The sequence below is a fragment of the Cryptosporidium hominis genome (assembly GCF_000006425.1).
Source record: "Cryptosporidium hominis TU502 chromosome 7 CHRO017059, whole genome shotgun sequence".
Lineage (NCBI taxonomy): Eukaryota > Apicomplexa > Conoidasida > Eucoccidiorida > Cryptosporidiidae > Cryptosporidium > Cryptosporidium hominis.
In genome coordinates, this window is record NW_667460.1 from 41,428 (window position 1) to 58,905 (window position 17,478).

A 17,478-nucleotide genomic window follows, 5' to 3' on the forward strand; every position below is an offset into this window, starting at 1 on the left:
ACAATGTTTTGGTTTGTTAGCATTTTGTCACAATAAATTAACTTCTTTAAGTTCACTTGAGCTGTCTCTCTATTGAATTCCCACTTTCAAGCTGAATATAAATATGATTAGGGTAGAATACGCTAGTTACTTATGAACAGAAGCCGAGTCCTTAGAAATACAAAAGATTAGAAGGGACCTATTATCTCAAAACTATGGGTCAGATTCAAAAGCATCCGACTAATAAAGAATTTCTAATATACTAAAGTGTTTAGTACACTGGACCTCCCTTTCTCTTTTTGTCACCACCTAATTGGAAGTGCTTGCATCTCTTGATAGCAAGAAAGCGTCTCTGCTTGCATTTGGTACACTCCAATCTCAAGACGATCTTTTTTGTAGTCTTGGCTGTCTTTCTAAGCTTTGGCTTAGTTTGACCACCATAACCCTTTTGTTTCTGGTCATAACGTCTTCTACCTTGAGCTCTTGGTGACTCCTTTCCTCTCTTATATTGAGATACCTTGTGAGGAGTATGTTTGCGACAGTCTGATCCCTTGCAGAAAGTATTTCTAAGCTTTGGAATATTAACCTAAAAAAAGATTAAATGTCATCAGAACCACTAAGAGGGAACGATCGATCTTCATAAAACTTACCATTTTCCCTAATTATATGAATCAAGAATTTTTTGTTATAATTGGAAAAATTCAAAACTTTTGAACCTTGATTCTTTAATTTACTACGTCTCGAGAAATTGCCGCGCACTGAATTGGTCCAAATATGTTGCCGCTGAATAAAAGTTGATGGCCGCCTGACATTTTTATTTTTTTGTGATCTTGTCTCGTTTTGCGGGTAACGTGAAGGAAAAAAAAAGTATAAAATTAAGAGTTTTATGTGTGTAGTTGAGAATACCATGCCAATAAGTGCCCGAAAAAAACAAAACATTATTAAAAAAAAAGTAGTGGTAAATTAAAAAAAAAATATAGGCGAATAAGTAATTAACAAGATTTTCAAATTTAGTCACTTGTATAGATACCTATGAAAATTGAGCCTATATATTTTGTTGTAATCGTCTTTATTGCTTTATTCCCTTTTAATACAAATGCCCTCTACTTCATTTTAAATCCAGGCTATACGGAGTGCATTCATTTTCATGCAAAGAAAGCAGACCATATTGTTGGATCATTTGAGATAGATTCAGCATATGAGGGCGTTAGAGTTTCTCTATTTGAAAATAAAGGGTCTTCAAAAATTTTTGACAAAATTGAAAATAGTGGAGACTTTAGTATTAATGCCTCGAAAGACACAGAATATCAACTTTGCTTTAAGAATCTAATGAATTCGGTGCAACAAACAGTGAATTTCAGCATAAAGAACATGGCATATAATTCCAATATTAACAATGTTATGAGCAATATTGAATCAAAAAAGCTAATTGGATCTATGGAGAAGCTATACGAAAGAATTACAGTTGCTTCTGAGAAACAGAGATATGCCCTTACAAGAAAAAGGTTCCAAATGGAAGCAATAGAATCATCTAGAAAGAAGGCCGCTATATGGAGTATTCTTGAACTCTTATTATCCTTCGGACTGGTGGCCATTCAAGTTTACTATATCAAATCTTACTTCCAGGTTAAATACCTAGTTTAGCATTACATTTTCACTAAAGGATCCAGGTAGCTGGGTAGCTTATATTATATGTGTAATTTACATGCCTCATTTTTTTTTTCTTATTACCTGCCTTTTTCATTAGTACCGGCTTTTATTGCCTGCAGTTGCTCCCCATTATGCATGTTTTCCCGCCATAATTCCCCCACACAATTGTAAACAGATAAAGTTGGGAGAAAAGAGGCTGAATAAAGTAAATAGACTTCATGAGAGTTTGAAATGTTTTTAGTACATGGAGAACATAGAAAGTGACGAGTCAAAATCCGTTGGAGGAGAGCAAGAAAAACCACGCTTGATTATCCATAAGATAGTTCTGGAAAATTTTAAATCTTATGGAGGCAGCAAGGTTATTGGACCATTTCACAAGTCGTTTACTGCGATTGTGGGGCCAAATGGAAGTGGTAAAAGTAATGTAATAGATGCAATGCTATTTGTGTTTGGGAAAAGAGCAAAGCATATGCGCTTGAATAAAGTTTCTGAACTGATTCATAACTCCAAGCATTACCCAAACAATGAAAAGGCAAGCGTTGCAGTGCATTTTAAAGAAATTATAGATGTACCTGGAGATGAGCATGCCTACAAAGTCGTTCCTAATTCTGAGATTGTGATAAAGAGAGAGGTACATAAAAATAGTGAGCAAACAAAATACTATATTAATGAAAAGCTTTCAAGTTATCAGGAAGTCATTAAGTTATTAAGTGGAAAAGGGACCGACTTGGAGCATAATAGGTTTCTAATCCTTCAAGGAGAGGTTGAATTAATTGCCCAGATGAAGCCAAAATCTACAAATGCCAACGAGGATGGCTTGCTTGAATATATTGAGGATATTATAGGGAGTAGCAGATTTATTCCTGATATAGAAAAGCATTTAATGGAACTAGAACAGTTTAATGAACTTCGTCAAGAAAAGTTGAATAGACTTAAAATCGCAGAGAAGGAGCTTAATACTCTGAAAGGTCCGTATAATATGGCTATTGAATTCTTTACTCTTGAGAGAGAAATTTACATTGCCAAGCTATTGCTTCATTTGGAGGAACAAAGAGATGCTATGAGACACTTAAATTCGTTGAAAGATGAGCAAAACAAACATTTGAATATTAGAGGAGAGCTAGCTCACCAAAAGAAAGCCTTAGAAGATAGGCGAGCTGAGCTTGAAGTTGAGAACAAAGAGACTAACTCCAGAGTTAACGAATTAAAGGTTAAGTTAGAGAAAGAGGAAAATGAATTTAAGAATATATTACTGAAGGATGAGGAACTGAGAGCCACTTTAAAGAATTCAAAAAAAAGACTTTTGAAACTTGAGGAATCAGCGGAAGGTGAAAAAAAACTTATACCAGAGTTAGAGCAAAAAATCGTTGATTTGGAAGATGAAGTTCGAAAAAAACAAAAGCAACTCCCAAAGATCTCGAAGGAACTCGACTCTGCTCAGGAGAAGCTGGAATTGTTGCAGAAGAATGTTAAGGATGGGATTGAAGAGTCTAGAAAGAAGAAGGATAAGGCGGAGCAGGAGCTATCGCCACTACAAAAGAAGCTTTTAGATCTCCAACAATCTCATGATATGTTAAATATTGAATTGGATATGTTGAAGCAAAGGCAGATTCAAAAACAGGAGAACGAAGAAAATAGTAAGAGGGAGAAAGAAAATACTGTTAAAAGGATTCAAGCTCTAAATAAGCAAAATAAGGATTTTTCTAAGAATCTAAAGGACAGCAAGGCTCTTCTTGATGAAAAATCTAAGAAACTTGAACAGCTGCAGAAAGATCTAAGTGAGAATAGCAGACTTCTAGGTATAAAAAAGGTCGAGTTAGATGAGGCAAGGAGCCTTTTAGCTTCAAATAATCACTTAGAAGCTAAGGTTTCTGAATCAAAGCAAAAAGGTCCCAAGATGTCATTATCAGAGACTGTTATGAAATATTTTTCTGCAAATAAAAAAAGTGGAGTACACGGAAGACTGGGGGATTTGGGTCAGGTGGATGACAAATTCCAGCTTGCTCTGGCCTCCTCAGTGCCGCAGGTTGAAAACATTGTTGTGCAGACTACTGAAGATGCACAAGAAGTTGTTAATTATGTGAGAAAATCAAATTTGGGCAGGATCTCGTGTATTATCTTGGAAAAACTTTCTGTTACTCTAATACAAAATATGGAAAAAACATTTAAAGCTCCAGAAGGATCCAAAAGGTTCTTTGATCTTGTTAAGTTTAAGGACCCTAAATTCAAGATCGCCTGGTATTTTGCAATGAGGGACACTCTAATTGTCGATGACCTCGATATTGCAACCAAAATTTCCTATAATGGAAAGCAAAGATGGAGAGTTGTAACTGTTAATGGGGAATTGATCGACTCAAGTGGAACAATGACAGGAGGCGGCCCAAATGTTTCTGTTGCAAAGAACGCTGGTAAAAAGTCGGAAAAGACTTCAGAAATTCCCACTCCTGAGCAGCTTAAAAAAATGGAGACAGATTTAGAGGCCTGTCAAAATAAATGCAATAAAATTAAATCTGAATGCAAGGATTTAGAAGATCATGTTCAAAACCTTAAAAATGATATTAATGGTTATACAATTACCCTTGAGAAAATCAAGATTGAACTTGCTTCAATAGAAGAGACTGAAAAGTCTAGATCTGAGATTCAGTCCGAAACTAGCCAAGAATCTCCTAGTAATCAGGCCGATATTATGGCAGAAACCTCAAGATTAGAATCTGAAATTGGGGGGTTGAAAAAACAAATCTCTACCCTAGAAGCTTCTTTGAAGCAAAAGCAAATTGTTGTAGATCGCCTCACAAATGAGATGAACGAAATTGGAGGCCCAGAAATGAAGAAACAATCTGAACTTGTTCAGGAACTTACAAAAACTATTGGAGCTCTGGAAAGTGAAATCAGCAAGAGCCAAGTAGAAATTACTTTGTCTGAGAAAAAGAAATTTAAGGCCATCGAATCCATTGAGCAGTTTGAAAATAAGTCCAAGGCTCTTAAGGAAGCGATTGATAAGACAGAATCTGAGCTTGTTTCACTTGAGGAAGTCGCACTGAAGATTATGGAAAGCAAGAAATTCGCTGAAGAGGAGTTGAACTCATTCTTGAATGAACACAGTTCATTCCAAGCTAGATTTGAAGAGATTGAGAGGGAAATTGAAAAGCTTGAGCTCCGTGATGTAGAGATATCCAACAAACTGAATGAGATTTCTGCTAAAATCTCTGAAGTTGAAAGTCAAAATATAAAGCAACTACAAAAAAAGCTCCAAAAAGTCAGAGCAGATGCATCTTATATTCCATCTATTCCGGAAATAGAACCTGAAAAGAGTGAGCAACCAGTGCCAGAAAAAGATTCTGAATTAGAGTCTTTAAAGAGCAAATTTCTTATTCAGGATGTTCAGGATGCCGAATATGAGAAAATACTTGGTGATATGACTTCTACAAAACTTAAACCGCATATTGAGTCTTTGCAGGCGCAGCTCCAGGCAATTTGTGAGCAATATTCAAATGGAGGTTCCGTAAAACAATTCAGACCTTCCTCAGATATATTCTCCCAGTATTCTAGTCAGCTCCAACTCTTTAATAGAAGAAACCAAGAAGTTGAAGAAGCAACTAATGCTAGAGATGAAAGCAGGAGACACCTTGAAACTGTAAGGCAGGCCAGACATTCTGAGTTTATTTCTGGCTTCAAAATTATTGCATCTCAACTTAAGGAAATTTACCAGATGATTACCCTTGGTGGAGATGCTGAATTGGAATTGATTGATAGTGTGGATCCATTTTCTGACGGTATAATTTTCTCAGTAAGGCCACCAAAAAAGAGTTGGAGACCCATTCATAACCTTTCTGGAGGAGAAAAAACCCTTAGTTCCCTTGCCCTAGTATTTGCCCTACACCAATTTAGGCCGTCGCCACTCTACTTTATGGACGAGGTAGATGCAGCCCTGGACTTTAGAAATGTCAGTATTATCGCAACATTCATTAAAGAGAAAACCAAGAATGCTCAGTTTATCGTTGTTTCTCTCAGAAACCATATGTTCGAAATGGCTGATAGGCTCGTCGGGATTTACAAAACATTTGACATTACTAAATCTGTCTCAATTATACCGGGTAACTATTCTTCTGATGTTAAAAGCAAAACCTCCGTTTATAGAGACAGAGAAAAGGCAGAAGAAGGTGCAGGAGATGAAAATATCCTGGAAAATGCCTAATTCTGAGTTAAGTAAACTTTAATTATATACAATTAATGAATACACAGAAATAATGCACCAAATATAACCATCAAAACTAAGGCCTCCTAGTCCTTTTCTACTTAGTAGCCCGTAATAGTACTAGTTAATACTAAAAAGTAGACTATAAATTAATGTTAGTTCTAGAGGAACATCTTTTCATCATATTTATTGTGTCATCAGAAGCCTCCCCAAGGAGAAATTTGGATGGGACTCTTCTCATCACATGGCAGAACTCATCAAAATTAATCGTTCCATCCTTATCTAAATCTCCTGATTTCATAAATTCGCTCAGTTCTTGAGCTAGTTCATCGTCTGATTTCTTAGCCTTACTAGAAAGAGACATGACCTTGAGAAATTCTATATTACTAATCTGTCCATCTCCATCAATGTCAAATACTCTAAATGCCGCTTTGCATGCACTTTCATGGGACATTTGCCGCTCTTGGATGCAAGCTGCAATAAAGTCTGTATAAGAAATAGTATCAGTACCTTCAGGATCAATTTCGTCAAGAAGAGCATCGATCCCAATTGTTGGACTACAACCTGTTCTATTAATTCCTTCAATGATCTCGGCTCTGCTCAGCGTTCCATCTCTGCTTGTATCCAATTCCATAAATGTGTCGTGTAAATCTAGGATATCTCTTTCATCAATGTTTTGAGCTATTAATGTCAAAGCAATCTTTTTTAATCTTGAAAGGCCTTGGAACCTTCTAAAGTTAGAGATTACATTATCTAGCAATAAGTTCCTTGGAGATGAAGAAAGTTGTTTTTCAAACCACTCATGTTCTAATGCTTGCAAAGAAGTAATTCTTTGTTTTGGAGACTTTGTCAATAGCCTCCTTATTAAAGATTCTGCCTGAGGAGAAACATTAAGCCAGTCTTTTTCTGGAAATGTAAATGTTCCTTCTCTGATCTTAAGCATTACCTCAGAATCTGTAGGTGCACTGAAAGGAGGGTAGCCACAAAGCAAAACGTACATCATTACTCCTGCTGACCATTCATCACACTCTGGGCCATAAAGACCTTCCAAAACCTGCGGGCTCACATAATATGGAGTTCCAACCTTTGTCCTCATCATTTTTCCAGGCTTGAATCTAGCTGCCAAGCCAAAGTCAATCAATTTTAAGGGAGAATCTGGAGAATCTGTCAAGAAAAGGAAATTCTCAGGCTTCAAATCCCTATGAGCCACATTTAACTTATGGCAATAAGCTACAGCGCTTAAAACATCTTTCATAATTCTTGCAGCATCGCTTTCTCTGAAAACTCTTTTGTGTACAACTCTTTCAAAAAGCTCTCCTCCAGTACATAGTTCCATAACCAAATATATATCAGTATTATCTTCAAAAGTTTCGTATAGCCTAATTATGTTTGGATGATCCAAAGACTTCATAATTTCGATTTCCTGTTTAAAACGATCAACATCTTCAACAAAGTACTTTGGAATCTTTTTTGCTGCCCTACGAATTCCTGTCCCTTTCTGGACAGCTATTTTCACCTCACCCCAAGAACCCCTTCCTATAGTATTTTCCAAAGTATAATATTGGTTGATGTCACCTTTGGTGCTCAAAATAAATCTGGATCTGTCCAATAGAAGTCTTAATCTGGACCCTGTCCTACTCAACATTAGCGGAGGTGTTACAGAGCTTTCATAAGCACCTCTGTCTTTAGGTTCTTCATCCTCAGAGTACATTTCTGCATTTTCTGGTGAAATATACCTTGCTCCAGGCTTTGCTCTATATGAGTAATCATCAACTTTGCCATCATTACCGAAATATTCTTCAAACCTTATCGTGCTTTTAGAAATATTTCCCCAACTACAATGAATAATATACTTATATTCTGGAAAATTCTCGTCGACTTGTAAGTATCGGTTTCCTTGAATTGGCTCCCACTCTAAAATCTCGTTCGGTTCAGTTTCTTTACCGATAATAAACTTATACTCTAAAAGACACGCACCTCGAATCCTAATAGGTTCGCTTGTCCTCCAAACTGGATAGGAAAGTTTGTCAGTAATAAGTCGAATAGGCTTATTCTCCTCTTCCTCAGTTGTAATCCTCCAAGCTCCCAGTCTTGGGTGACTCCCTACCACATACAAAGACTGGCCAGGATGTGTCAGATCACACACACATTCCCATGATATCAAAACCATGCTTTTTTGGGTTTTTTACATGACTTGTACTTTATTCCTGACAAATTTACTTTTTTCCTAAGAAATACGTTTCCATGGATAAATCTGCATTAATGTGTTTGCCCGCCAAAAATGGGCGGGCATTTGAAGGGTAAAAATTATATTATGAGGGGAGAGTTTTCCATGCAAAAATGTCTTAATTTACATTAAAAATTAAACAAAACTAATAATAATTTTAAAAAAAGTACTAGAAATATGTGTAAGATTAAATTTATTTAGTTTTGATCGTCAATAATAACTTCTTCTCCGTTATCCAAGATAATTTCCCTTATTTGCTCGTGTCTAATTCCATATCCTCTGATTTTTTGATTGCTAGTTGCATGTCCCATATCCTGCTCAGAAATATGATATCTAGTAGTTCCACTGTTGTTAACAATGAGATTCTTAATAATAATCCTTGAGCCGTTCTTTGCCACAATTCTAACTGAACCATCTACAAAGAATTTTCCACTAATCACCACATCTCCTTCTAAATGCACATAGGATCTACTTGTAATAATAATAGGACCAGCCTGAATCCTTTGGAGAAGATCAGAATACTTAATCGCGAATGAGGGGTGCAAAACAACCATTGCTCCAACTCTGACTGGAATTCCGGCGATCATTTCGTGTTTGATTAGAGAGTTCTTATCATCCTTTCCAGTGACTGGATCCCTTCCACTCTCTTCAATTCTACAAACTACACCCTTTTCAATTGATGCCAATCTCAAATATTGTGAGGCAGCTGCATAGAAGTCGCCTTCTGTTATAGAGGCGGTATCTATGGAGACTCCTGCACTATGTTTTGCTCTTCCCTCGGCCAAGCTATTCTTGCAAGCAGAGAATGTAGCCCATCTCTGCATTTGTACGCATCCAACCTTGTAGTCAGCCTCAAATAAGAGTGGAATATCTTGCATCATACATTCTAAACGAGTTGGGCTTTTGAATGCTGTTTTAGTTGAGTCTAAATACTTAGGGTTCACAAATTCAGGTACAACTCCCCCAGTCTTTTCCAAGGTCTTCATATAGTAATCCATTGAAATGAACAAGACGTTCGAATTTCCGGGGAAAGGAGAGTAACCTGTCTTTTCATCAGCAAAATCTGATCCTAAACCGCAGCTCTTGAGTAAAGGAGTGAGCTGGTTATATTCTGTATTGATAGTAATTTTCTTTCCATCTGGATATCTGAGCTTACACAAAGCCCCAACTGCCTCGCATGGAATACGAGGAATTGTCAAACTATTCATTACAAATGAATTCATTGATGTAACTCCCAATACTGGAAGTACTGAATTAAAGACTAGAGCATTTGTATCTTGGATGAAAACCAAAAATTTTACTCCTTTCTCAAAAAGATCCTTCAAAAGTCCTGAAGCATGGAGCAAAGTGTGAATATCTCCGTGACCGTGAGGCTTTGTTAAGATTGAGTATTTGTCTTCGGGATCCAATGCAATCTTTGCGTCAGAATCTATCAAAGCAGGAACCTTGAGTTGTTTTACTATATACACCTGGTCCTCTCTCAAGCCAAAATGATCATTTTCTTCCAAAAACTTTCTAGTCATACTGTCAGTATCGTCAGATGTCATGATAAGCAAAGGAATCACAATATCTTCTCCAAAAGCCTCCTTCAACCTTCTCTGATACTCCCTGATATAGTTTGTGTATAACTGGAAAAATGTGATGTTGGAAGCCATTGACAGCTCGATTCCTATTTTTATTCCCTCAAATGCAAGTCTTTCACCCAAACCGCCAGCTACTAGAACAAAGGCAACATTTTTTAGGACAGAAAAGCCGTGTTCCTCATATTTTTTAAAGTCTTCAGTACCAACATCTAAGTTAACTACCTCTGGAACTTCAGGATAACACCCTTCTCTTGGATTAACACCATCCTTTGAGTCTTTCAACAACTTCTTAGCTCTGTTAATATATCCAAGTAACCCACCACCCACACACGAAGTTTCCAAAGTCATTAACTGAGAAATTAGTCTATTTACATTATCAGAATCCCCAGACTCTAACAAATTTAAAATGTGGTCCTGACCACCCTTAGCAAGACTTTCCTTTAAACCTTCCAAGTCCAATTTCTTTCCTGAGTTGCTTGAATTTCTTAAAGATATTGTAACAACCATCGAAAAATAAAAGGTGAAAAAATATAAAATATATAAGAAACAGAATTTCAAAAACAATTTATTACGGAACATTTTTGCAATGTTGAAGATACCTAAAAACAAAAAAGTACCCACAGTGTTTGGCGCCCAAACTTATGTACCCCTCATTTTAATCATTGAAATTTTTAATCGCTCGCATCTAATAGATATTAATTAAACAGAAGATCGAAATTGGATTCCCTGTTTATTATATTTTGTTGACTTCTTATTATTTCGACTCAATGTTTTAATTCTCTTGATTTGGAGGTAAGACAGAAATGTTGTATAACTAAGTTTATTATATTTCTTTTCTACTAAAAGTTTTACAATATTTTTTTCATAAAAGAAATTAGAAATATATCCCTTTTTTAATCCTAGTTGACTAGAAAATTTCTGAATTTTAGTTCTTTTTTATTTTTTCTTTAAATTATTGCTGATAATGTCCTTTTTTACTTTACCTTGGTTTTGCGCCTAGTTTGACTCTGATTAACTCTAACATAGTTTCTTTTAATTCCAGTAAATGTCGAATTCTTCAAATCAGTACAAAAAACGTTCTGAATATCTTAGAATGGGAGAACTCGCCTTTCAAAAAACTGAAAAGATTAATGGGGAAGTTTTCTCTCTTATGTACGGAAGTTTAGTTGCTCAATTTGTTAAAGATCTTGATAATGCTGAACTAATTAATTCAAAGCTTGAGAAGATTGGATATAATATTGGTATTCGTCTTGTGGATGAATTTCTTGCCAAATCCGGTATTTCAAAATGTGATAGTTTCAGAGATACAGCAGAGGTTATAGCTTGTGTTGGTTTTAAGATGTTTCTTGGAATTACTGCTGAAACCAAGGATTGGAATCCGGAAGAAACTTCATGCGTTCTAGTATTCAATGAAAATCCCTTGGCTGACTTTGTGGAACTTCCTCCTTGTTATTCATCTTCATTGAATTATAGCAATATGGTATGTGGAGTGATTAGAGGAGCTCTTGAACAACTTCAAATGCAAGTTGTATGCTACTTTGTCAAGGATATTCTAAGAGGAGACGCAACTAATGAGATATATTTGGAGCTAAAAGAAAGATTACAGGAAGAATTCTTTGATGATGACGACGAGGAAGAGGATCAAGAGAACGAGTATAAGGAATAAAATCGTAATTTTTGATCCTAAGTACCTAGTTAATTAATTATAGCACTGATTACTTTATTATAATACTTCTTAATTGTCGTAAAAATACATATTTATTATTATTTTAACTGGATTTTCAAATTCTCCCAAAATGAAGCAGAAATTTTCATTAATTAGATCTTTTTTTAAGGTTAGGTTAAATTACCATTTCATCGAAATGATAGACAGCTGAATTGTTCCATTCCTGATAGAAAGTTTCTCTTCTCTTTGAGCTGTTAGACTTGAGGATCTTGTTCAGATTTGGAGAAGGTAGAGCTTCTTTTTCAAGACTTGAATTGAAACCCTCAAGTAAAGTAGTAAGTCTGGAACAAAGCTCTTGAGAGTTTGAAAATAACAACTCAAGTTTCTCACTCTTTAAAAGCTCGTTAATAGTTGGATATGAGAATGAAATTATCGGAATTCCTGCTCCAAGCATATCAACTACTTTCATTGGGAGATCCAACCCGCTAGAAGAGTAATGCATAGAAATTCCCAAGTCTGAACAAGCTAGCAGCTTTGGATAGTCATCAGCTTCAACAAAGACTGTTCTAATACTCACATGTTTCATCTCAGTTTTTGAAGCTTTTTCTAACCATAAATTCTTGTTTGGGCCTTTACCTGTAATGATTAAAAATATGTCAGGAAGCTTCTTAGATAAGTTACCGTTTCCTAATTGTTTTGAAACAAGTTTATCATATTCCACAAGACCTTCAAGTAATAAGTTAAGATCTTCATCAGGAGTCCAACTAGTGGAAGTTATCAAAACTGCTGGTCTGTTCTTCTTGAGTTGTATCTTTAATGAAATCTTATTATCAATTTGATCGCAAGAAATTCCTAAATCAGTTACAGGTGAAGTCTCAAAAATATGATTATCAAAAAATAAATCATCTCTTGTTAATAGTTCCTTCAAGTCCTGACTTTTGAAGTTGGAAGAGATTTCATCCAAGATTCTTGAATCTATTTCAAGGAAGAATTCTTCCTCTATTAAAGACTTAGAAAACAGAGAGGTCCTAGCAGAACCTTTTCCTTGTTCTGTGAGATGTTTATTAATGCTCTCACTAATTTGATGCATATCTAAGACTGATTTATTTAAAGATATAGATTCCAAATCCTTGACATTTGTCAAAGATTCATCGTATAATAAACCATTTTCTGTCTTTGTGTTATTTTTCTTGTTATTTCGAACAGATTTCTTCTCTTCTCTGGATTTTTGTTTACTTTTATTTTCTCCTTGAGCCTTTCTATTGAAGGTGTTTTGAGTACATTGATCTTCTAAACTAGAATCCTCAGAACAAATCTCATTCTCTAAGCTACCAAAATATTTGAACAAGACAGAATGTCTCCTTTGAAATAGAATCCAAAGGTTTAAATTCATCATTAGGCCTATCATATACCACTGTTGCTTGAATTCCCCTTTTTGCTAAGTCTTCCTGCATAGCTTTAGAAACACAAAATGCAGAATGTGAAAGTCTTCCTAACGAGAACTCTAATATTTTGTAACTATTAACCAAAATTTGTTGGTATATTCTCCTTATCAAAGAGAATTGACTATTCTCTCTCTTATCGGTTATTAACAAAGTATGGCCATAATTATGCCAATCAATTATTAAATGAGCTCCTTTAATATAAGAAACTAACAAAGCAATAGGAATTGCTGGTATAGATGGAGGAGCTTGTAATACTATCCCAGAGAGGTTCGGAATTTTCATGATTGTTATGAAAATCCTCAATGACTGTTCAATTACTTTTATGAATAGAAAAGCCCACAATGGGAGAACCTTTCTGTATTGATCCACAAGAGTTTTCTCAATACCTTGTAAAGTAATATTTTTGTCCCCAGTCACAGCTGAACTACAAATAGTTTCATTATATCCAACCAAATAAACGTGGTTATTATTAATTTTGTCGTCCAGTTTCTGGTTAATATCTTTATTCCCTTTTCTATTTATTAGCTTTCCAGTTTTCCCCAGAGAATCCAACTTGGAGCAAAATCTTTTGGAAATACACAAAGCATGGTTTTGCATCCTTGGACTCCTACCTATATCTCCAATAACTAAAACAACAATATTCCTTGTTGTCGCATAATTATTTAATTTCCTCATATAAATTCTACGAATAACCAAACATAACAAAAAGAATAATGAGGAAATTGAAAAGAATGTCGTAACAAAAAAACAAAACAAAATCCCGAACAGAATCATCCCGTATATTTCTCTTATCCTGAATATCAACTTTTAATGTCCCACACTCGTTAAATTTACCAAAGTCTTTGCTATCTTGCACATTTACCGCCAAAATAACCCTCGTGTCAAAATCGTAAAATAGAGAATGTGAAAAAGTTATAACTATGAAAATGCGAGTAATAAGATGATTCAAAGATAGCTGTAGAGGCGTGATTAGAGTTTACTTGTCTTGCGAGTAGGTTTTTCTGTTACTGAATAAAATAGAAGGAAAGCCAGCCTCATAAGGATGAGGAAACAAAGCATGAAGATACCGGTACATAAAACCGGAGATCTAAAAATGATTTTGATTAGTTTATCAGGAATTGCAAGAATTTGTTTGACCTCAGTTCTTCTTTTTTTTAGTATTCCAACTAACTCTCAGTATGTGAGAGTACCTGTGGAGACCTGCCCAGGTAATTTTGCACTAGTAAATGGAATTTGTGTTCATCAAATTGAAACACAAAAGATTCCAGTTTGTCCAGAAGGATTTGTATCCAAAGGATCAGAGTGCTATTTGGCTGAGCCTCTCCTTAAAGAATGTCCTACAGGTTTTCAAATGCAAGACAAACAATGCGTTAAAGAAGTCTTTGCTGAAAAGGAAAAATATTGTCTCGATGGCTTAGAAATGGATTATAATACAGGTAAATGTTACTACAAAGAGGAAGTTAAGGCAATCTGTCCTCCAGGGAGCATTAATTTTAGAGATACCTGTGCGATGGCTAGAGAGCCGATGAAAATTTGTCAAGAACCATACAAATTTGACTCTAACACAAATTTGTGTATTGAAAGAAAGGCAGCTCTCCCAACTGTAGTTTGTCCGGAACCTTTTGTTTTTGATACTTCTTTAAAGATGTGTATTCAAGATCAGATTGAGCCAAAGATTTGTCCCGAAGGATTTAAGGATATTGATGAAGATAAATGTGCTACATGGATTCAACCAGAATATATTTGTCCAAAAGGGACTCAGCTTGAGAATGTTAGACACCAATCTCTTTGTAGGTATGTTAACTATTCAAATCCTACATTAGAGTGCCCTCCTGGGTCTTTTTTAGAGGGTCAGATTTGTATTTCAATGTCCAGAATTAATAATAGAGTTTGTCCCATAGGATTTGTTGAAGTTGAAGATCAATGTGTAAATTACCAGGAACCTTTGTTTCATTGTCCAGAGGGATATGAGCAAACTATTCATAATGGTAGCAAAGTTTGTTTAAACACTTTGTCAGTTGAACCAGAAATATCTTGTCCAAATAAGCATTCATACTTTGATGAATCTAATAAGCTTTGTATTTCAGAAATTACCTTAGAAAAGGAATGTCCTGCTAATTCTTTCAGATCTAAGGATTTGTGTTTACAAAAAGTAAAAGGAGAATGGGAATGTCCTGCTGGAACTAAATATAACCCAGAAAACCATTTTTGCCAGGAAATATTATCCATTGAACCAAATATTATTTGTCCTCCAAATTCTAAATTTGAACAAAGTACTTCGACTTGTGTTGGCTATGAAAGAAATATCCAAGTTTGTCCCCCAGGATACGAAGAGATTGGAGAAAACGAATGTGCTAGTTTTGTATCCCCAAGAAGAACCTGTCCAAATCTCCAGAGTTTAGTGAATGGACAATGTGAAGAGGTTATTCTATCTCCAGCTGAGACATTATGTCCCTCGGGTTCAGAATTATCTGACTCTGTTTGTATTTTAACGAGTGAGAATACTTCAAAAAGAAAATGTCCCTTGAATTCTTTAGATTCTGGAGATTATTGCTCGGTTATAGAATCCCCAGAAAAGCAATGTATTGAAGGATACAAATATAATCCTGAAACACAAAAGTGTACAAAGATTACTACAAGATCTCCAGATTTGGTTTGTCAAGAACCCAGTACCTTAAATTCACTAGGAGAATGTATTTATACTGAAGTTATTCCAAAAATATGCCCAAAAGGATCTAGAGAAGATTCGAAAAATGAGAATTTCTGTATTATAGAAACTAGAGCCAAATCAAATTGTCCGGAAGGATATTCTTTAATAGAAAATAAATGTATAAAAGAGAAAAGAGCTGAGGGAGAGTTAAATTGTCCAGTAGGATATGAAATCAATGAATTGGATATGAGTTGTCATAAAACAGTACAAAGAAGTAAAATTTGTCCTCCAGGATTTTTGGATAACGGAGATGAATGCTTTAAGACCTCAAAACCTAGTTCTTTCTGTCCAGAAGGATTTGGAAGGGAAGGAAAATATGGAGATTGTGTTCAAATTAATATTTCAGACTCAAAACCTCAATGTCCAGAAGAAACTATTGGACTTGATTCAGGAATGTGTGGAGGAAGAAAGCCTCTTCCTCTTGAATATAAATGTCTCAAAGGAACTAAAATTGGAGATTCCTGTCTGGTTGAGAGTTTTATAGATGTTTCTTATGAATGTCCCAAGGGATATTATTTGAGTGAGATCAAACAATGCCAAAAATTAGTTGAATATGATTGTTCTGAGGTAAGTATTGTTCCTGTTCCTTGTGGAAGTGGAGTCAATACTATAAATACTTCTAATCTTGGATTTTATGGTCAAAGAAACTCAGGAATTTGTTCTCAAGCCATAAGAAATCATAAAACTTGCACTAGAACTGAGGCTTTTCCTCCAAAGATTTCTTGTCCACAGGGATCAATTAATATTGGAAAAGAGTGTATGAAGAAAGAATATCTTCCAATGACAAGAATCTGTTCAGACCATACAAAAACCCTGGAAACGTGTTTCGAGGAATTTATGATCCCAAAAGTTAATATTTGTCCTCCAGGCTCTAGCATGACTGAAGATAATAAATGTGCCTCTATTGTTAGAAAAGCTCCAGAATTAATTTGTGAAGAGGGATATATTATGGAAGAAGGAAATTGTATTCAAATAACTACCAAAATTTGTCCTCCAGAAGGTTGTACTTTGAGAAATATCATCGATTCAATACGAATTTGTCCTCCAGGATTTGTTTTTGAAGATGGGGCTTGTATATTTAAGCATGAAGTCTTTCCAGAAAAAGCCTGTGAAAAAGGAGAACTTTCTAGTGCAAATCAACAAATGTGTATTGAAAGAATTGTTAAGATTTGTTCATATAGTAATTGTGAAATTGTTCATAAAGAACCCCCAGAGTTTAAATGTGATGAGAATGAAACTCTAAACTCAAAAACCAAACTTTGCGAAAAAATTAATATTGGACCTCAAATCTTGAAATGTATTAAACCGTTCAAATTAGTAGGAGATCAATGCGTTCACCAGGTATCTAAAGAATGTTCAGGAGGAAACTGCTCAGTTACTATTTCAATTCCACCAAGAATTACATGTAAGCAAGGAACTTTGATTTCCAGAAATCAATGTGAAAGTATCAAAAGAAGTCCTTCTATTCTTACTTGTCCCAAGGATTTCACTATTCAGGATGATTTGTGTGCCAAATATGTCTATAAGGAATGTTTGAATAATCAATGTGAGAAAAAAGTTCATTTTCCTCCTATTATTGAGTGTCCTAATCAGTATTCACTTTTCCCTGGAGGAAATTGTTCAAAAAGAGTTCATCATCTTCCTCAAATGAAATGTCCCCTTGGAACAAATCTCATGAATTCTTATTGTATTAGAGAGGTTGAATCGATTTGTCCAAGAGGAGGATGTTTAGCCCAAGAAACTTTCCCCCCAGTCTTAAGTTGTCCTTCTGGATTCCAAAAGAACTCTCAAAATTTGAACTACGGAGGACCAATTTGCACGAAAAAACTATTTAATAATGGAGAAATCTCTTGTCCAAAAGGATCTATTATTTCTAATGGAAGTTGTCTCACTTACTCAGTCAAGGAATGTCAAAACAATAATTGTGAAGAATTGAAAACAATAACTCCCAATAAAGTTTGTCCAAATGGAACAGAATTAGTTAATGGAAACACTTGTAAGGAATCCGAGATTGTTCCAAAAG

General features: G+C 35.2%; 7 protein-coding genes across 7 annotated transcripts; 4 read left to right on the forward strand and 3 right to left on the reverse strand.

The window, feature by feature from the left end:
* Window positions 1–1,011: 1,011 nt before the first annotated feature.
* Window positions 1,012–1,623, forward strand: Chro.70216 (CG9308-PA). The annotated part of the gene is made up of 1 exon (XM_663412.1): window positions 1,012–1,623. The coding sequence occupies one exon, from the start codon at window positions 1,012–1,014 to the stop codon at window positions 1,621–1,623; it is 612 nt and encodes a 203-aa protein (XP_668504.1).
* A 250-nt stretch (window positions 1,624–1,873) lies between these two features.
* Chro.70215 (stable maintenance of chromosomes; Smc4p) lies at window positions 1,874–5,824 on the forward strand. The annotated part of the gene is made up of 1 exon (XM_663413.1): window positions 1,874–5,824. One exon carries the CDS (start codon window positions 1,874–1,876, stop codon window positions 5,822–5,824), a length of 3,951 nt encoding a protein of 1,316 aa, XP_668505.1.
* Window positions 5,825–5,966: 142 nt separating this feature from the next.
* Window positions 5,967–7,994, reverse strand: Chro.70214 (calmodulin-domain protein kinase 2). Its single annotated transcript, XM_663414.1, has 1 exon — window positions 5,967–7,994. The coding sequence occupies one exon, from the start codon at window positions 7,992–7,994 to the stop codon at window positions 5,967–5,969; it is 2,028 nt and encodes a 675-aa protein (XP_668506.1).
* A 254-nt stretch (window positions 7,995–8,248) lies between these two features.
* Chro.70213 (hypothetical protein) lies at window positions 8,249–10,213 on the reverse strand. Its single annotated transcript, XM_663415.1, has 1 exon — window positions 8,249–10,213. One exon carries the CDS (start codon window positions 10,211–10,213, stop codon window positions 8,249–8,251), a length of 1,965 nt encoding a protein of 654 aa, XP_668507.1.
* A 466-nt stretch (window positions 10,214–10,679) lies between these two features.
* Window positions 10,680–11,300, forward strand: Chro.70212 (transport protein). Its single annotated transcript, XM_663416.1, has 1 exon — window positions 10,680–11,300. The coding sequence occupies one exon, from the start codon at window positions 10,680–10,682 to the stop codon at window positions 11,298–11,300; it is 621 nt and encodes a 206-aa protein (XP_668508.1).
* Window positions 11,301–11,475: 175 nt separating this feature from the next.
* On the reverse strand, window positions 11,476–12,708 carry Chro.70211 (glycosyl transferase). Its single annotated transcript, XM_663417.1, has 1 exon — window positions 11,476–12,708. The coding sequence occupies one exon, from the start codon at window positions 12,706–12,708 to the stop codon at window positions 11,476–11,478; it is 1,233 nt and encodes a 410-aa protein (XP_668509.1).
* A 1,079-nt stretch (window positions 12,709–13,787) lies between these two features.
* On the forward strand, window positions 13,788–17,478 carry Chro.70210 (hypothetical protein; the record flags this gene model as incomplete). The annotated part of the gene is made up of 1 exon (XM_663418.1): window positions 13,788–17,478. A coding segment is annotated over one exon (3,691 nt), but the record flags the coding sequence as incomplete, so codon positions are not given.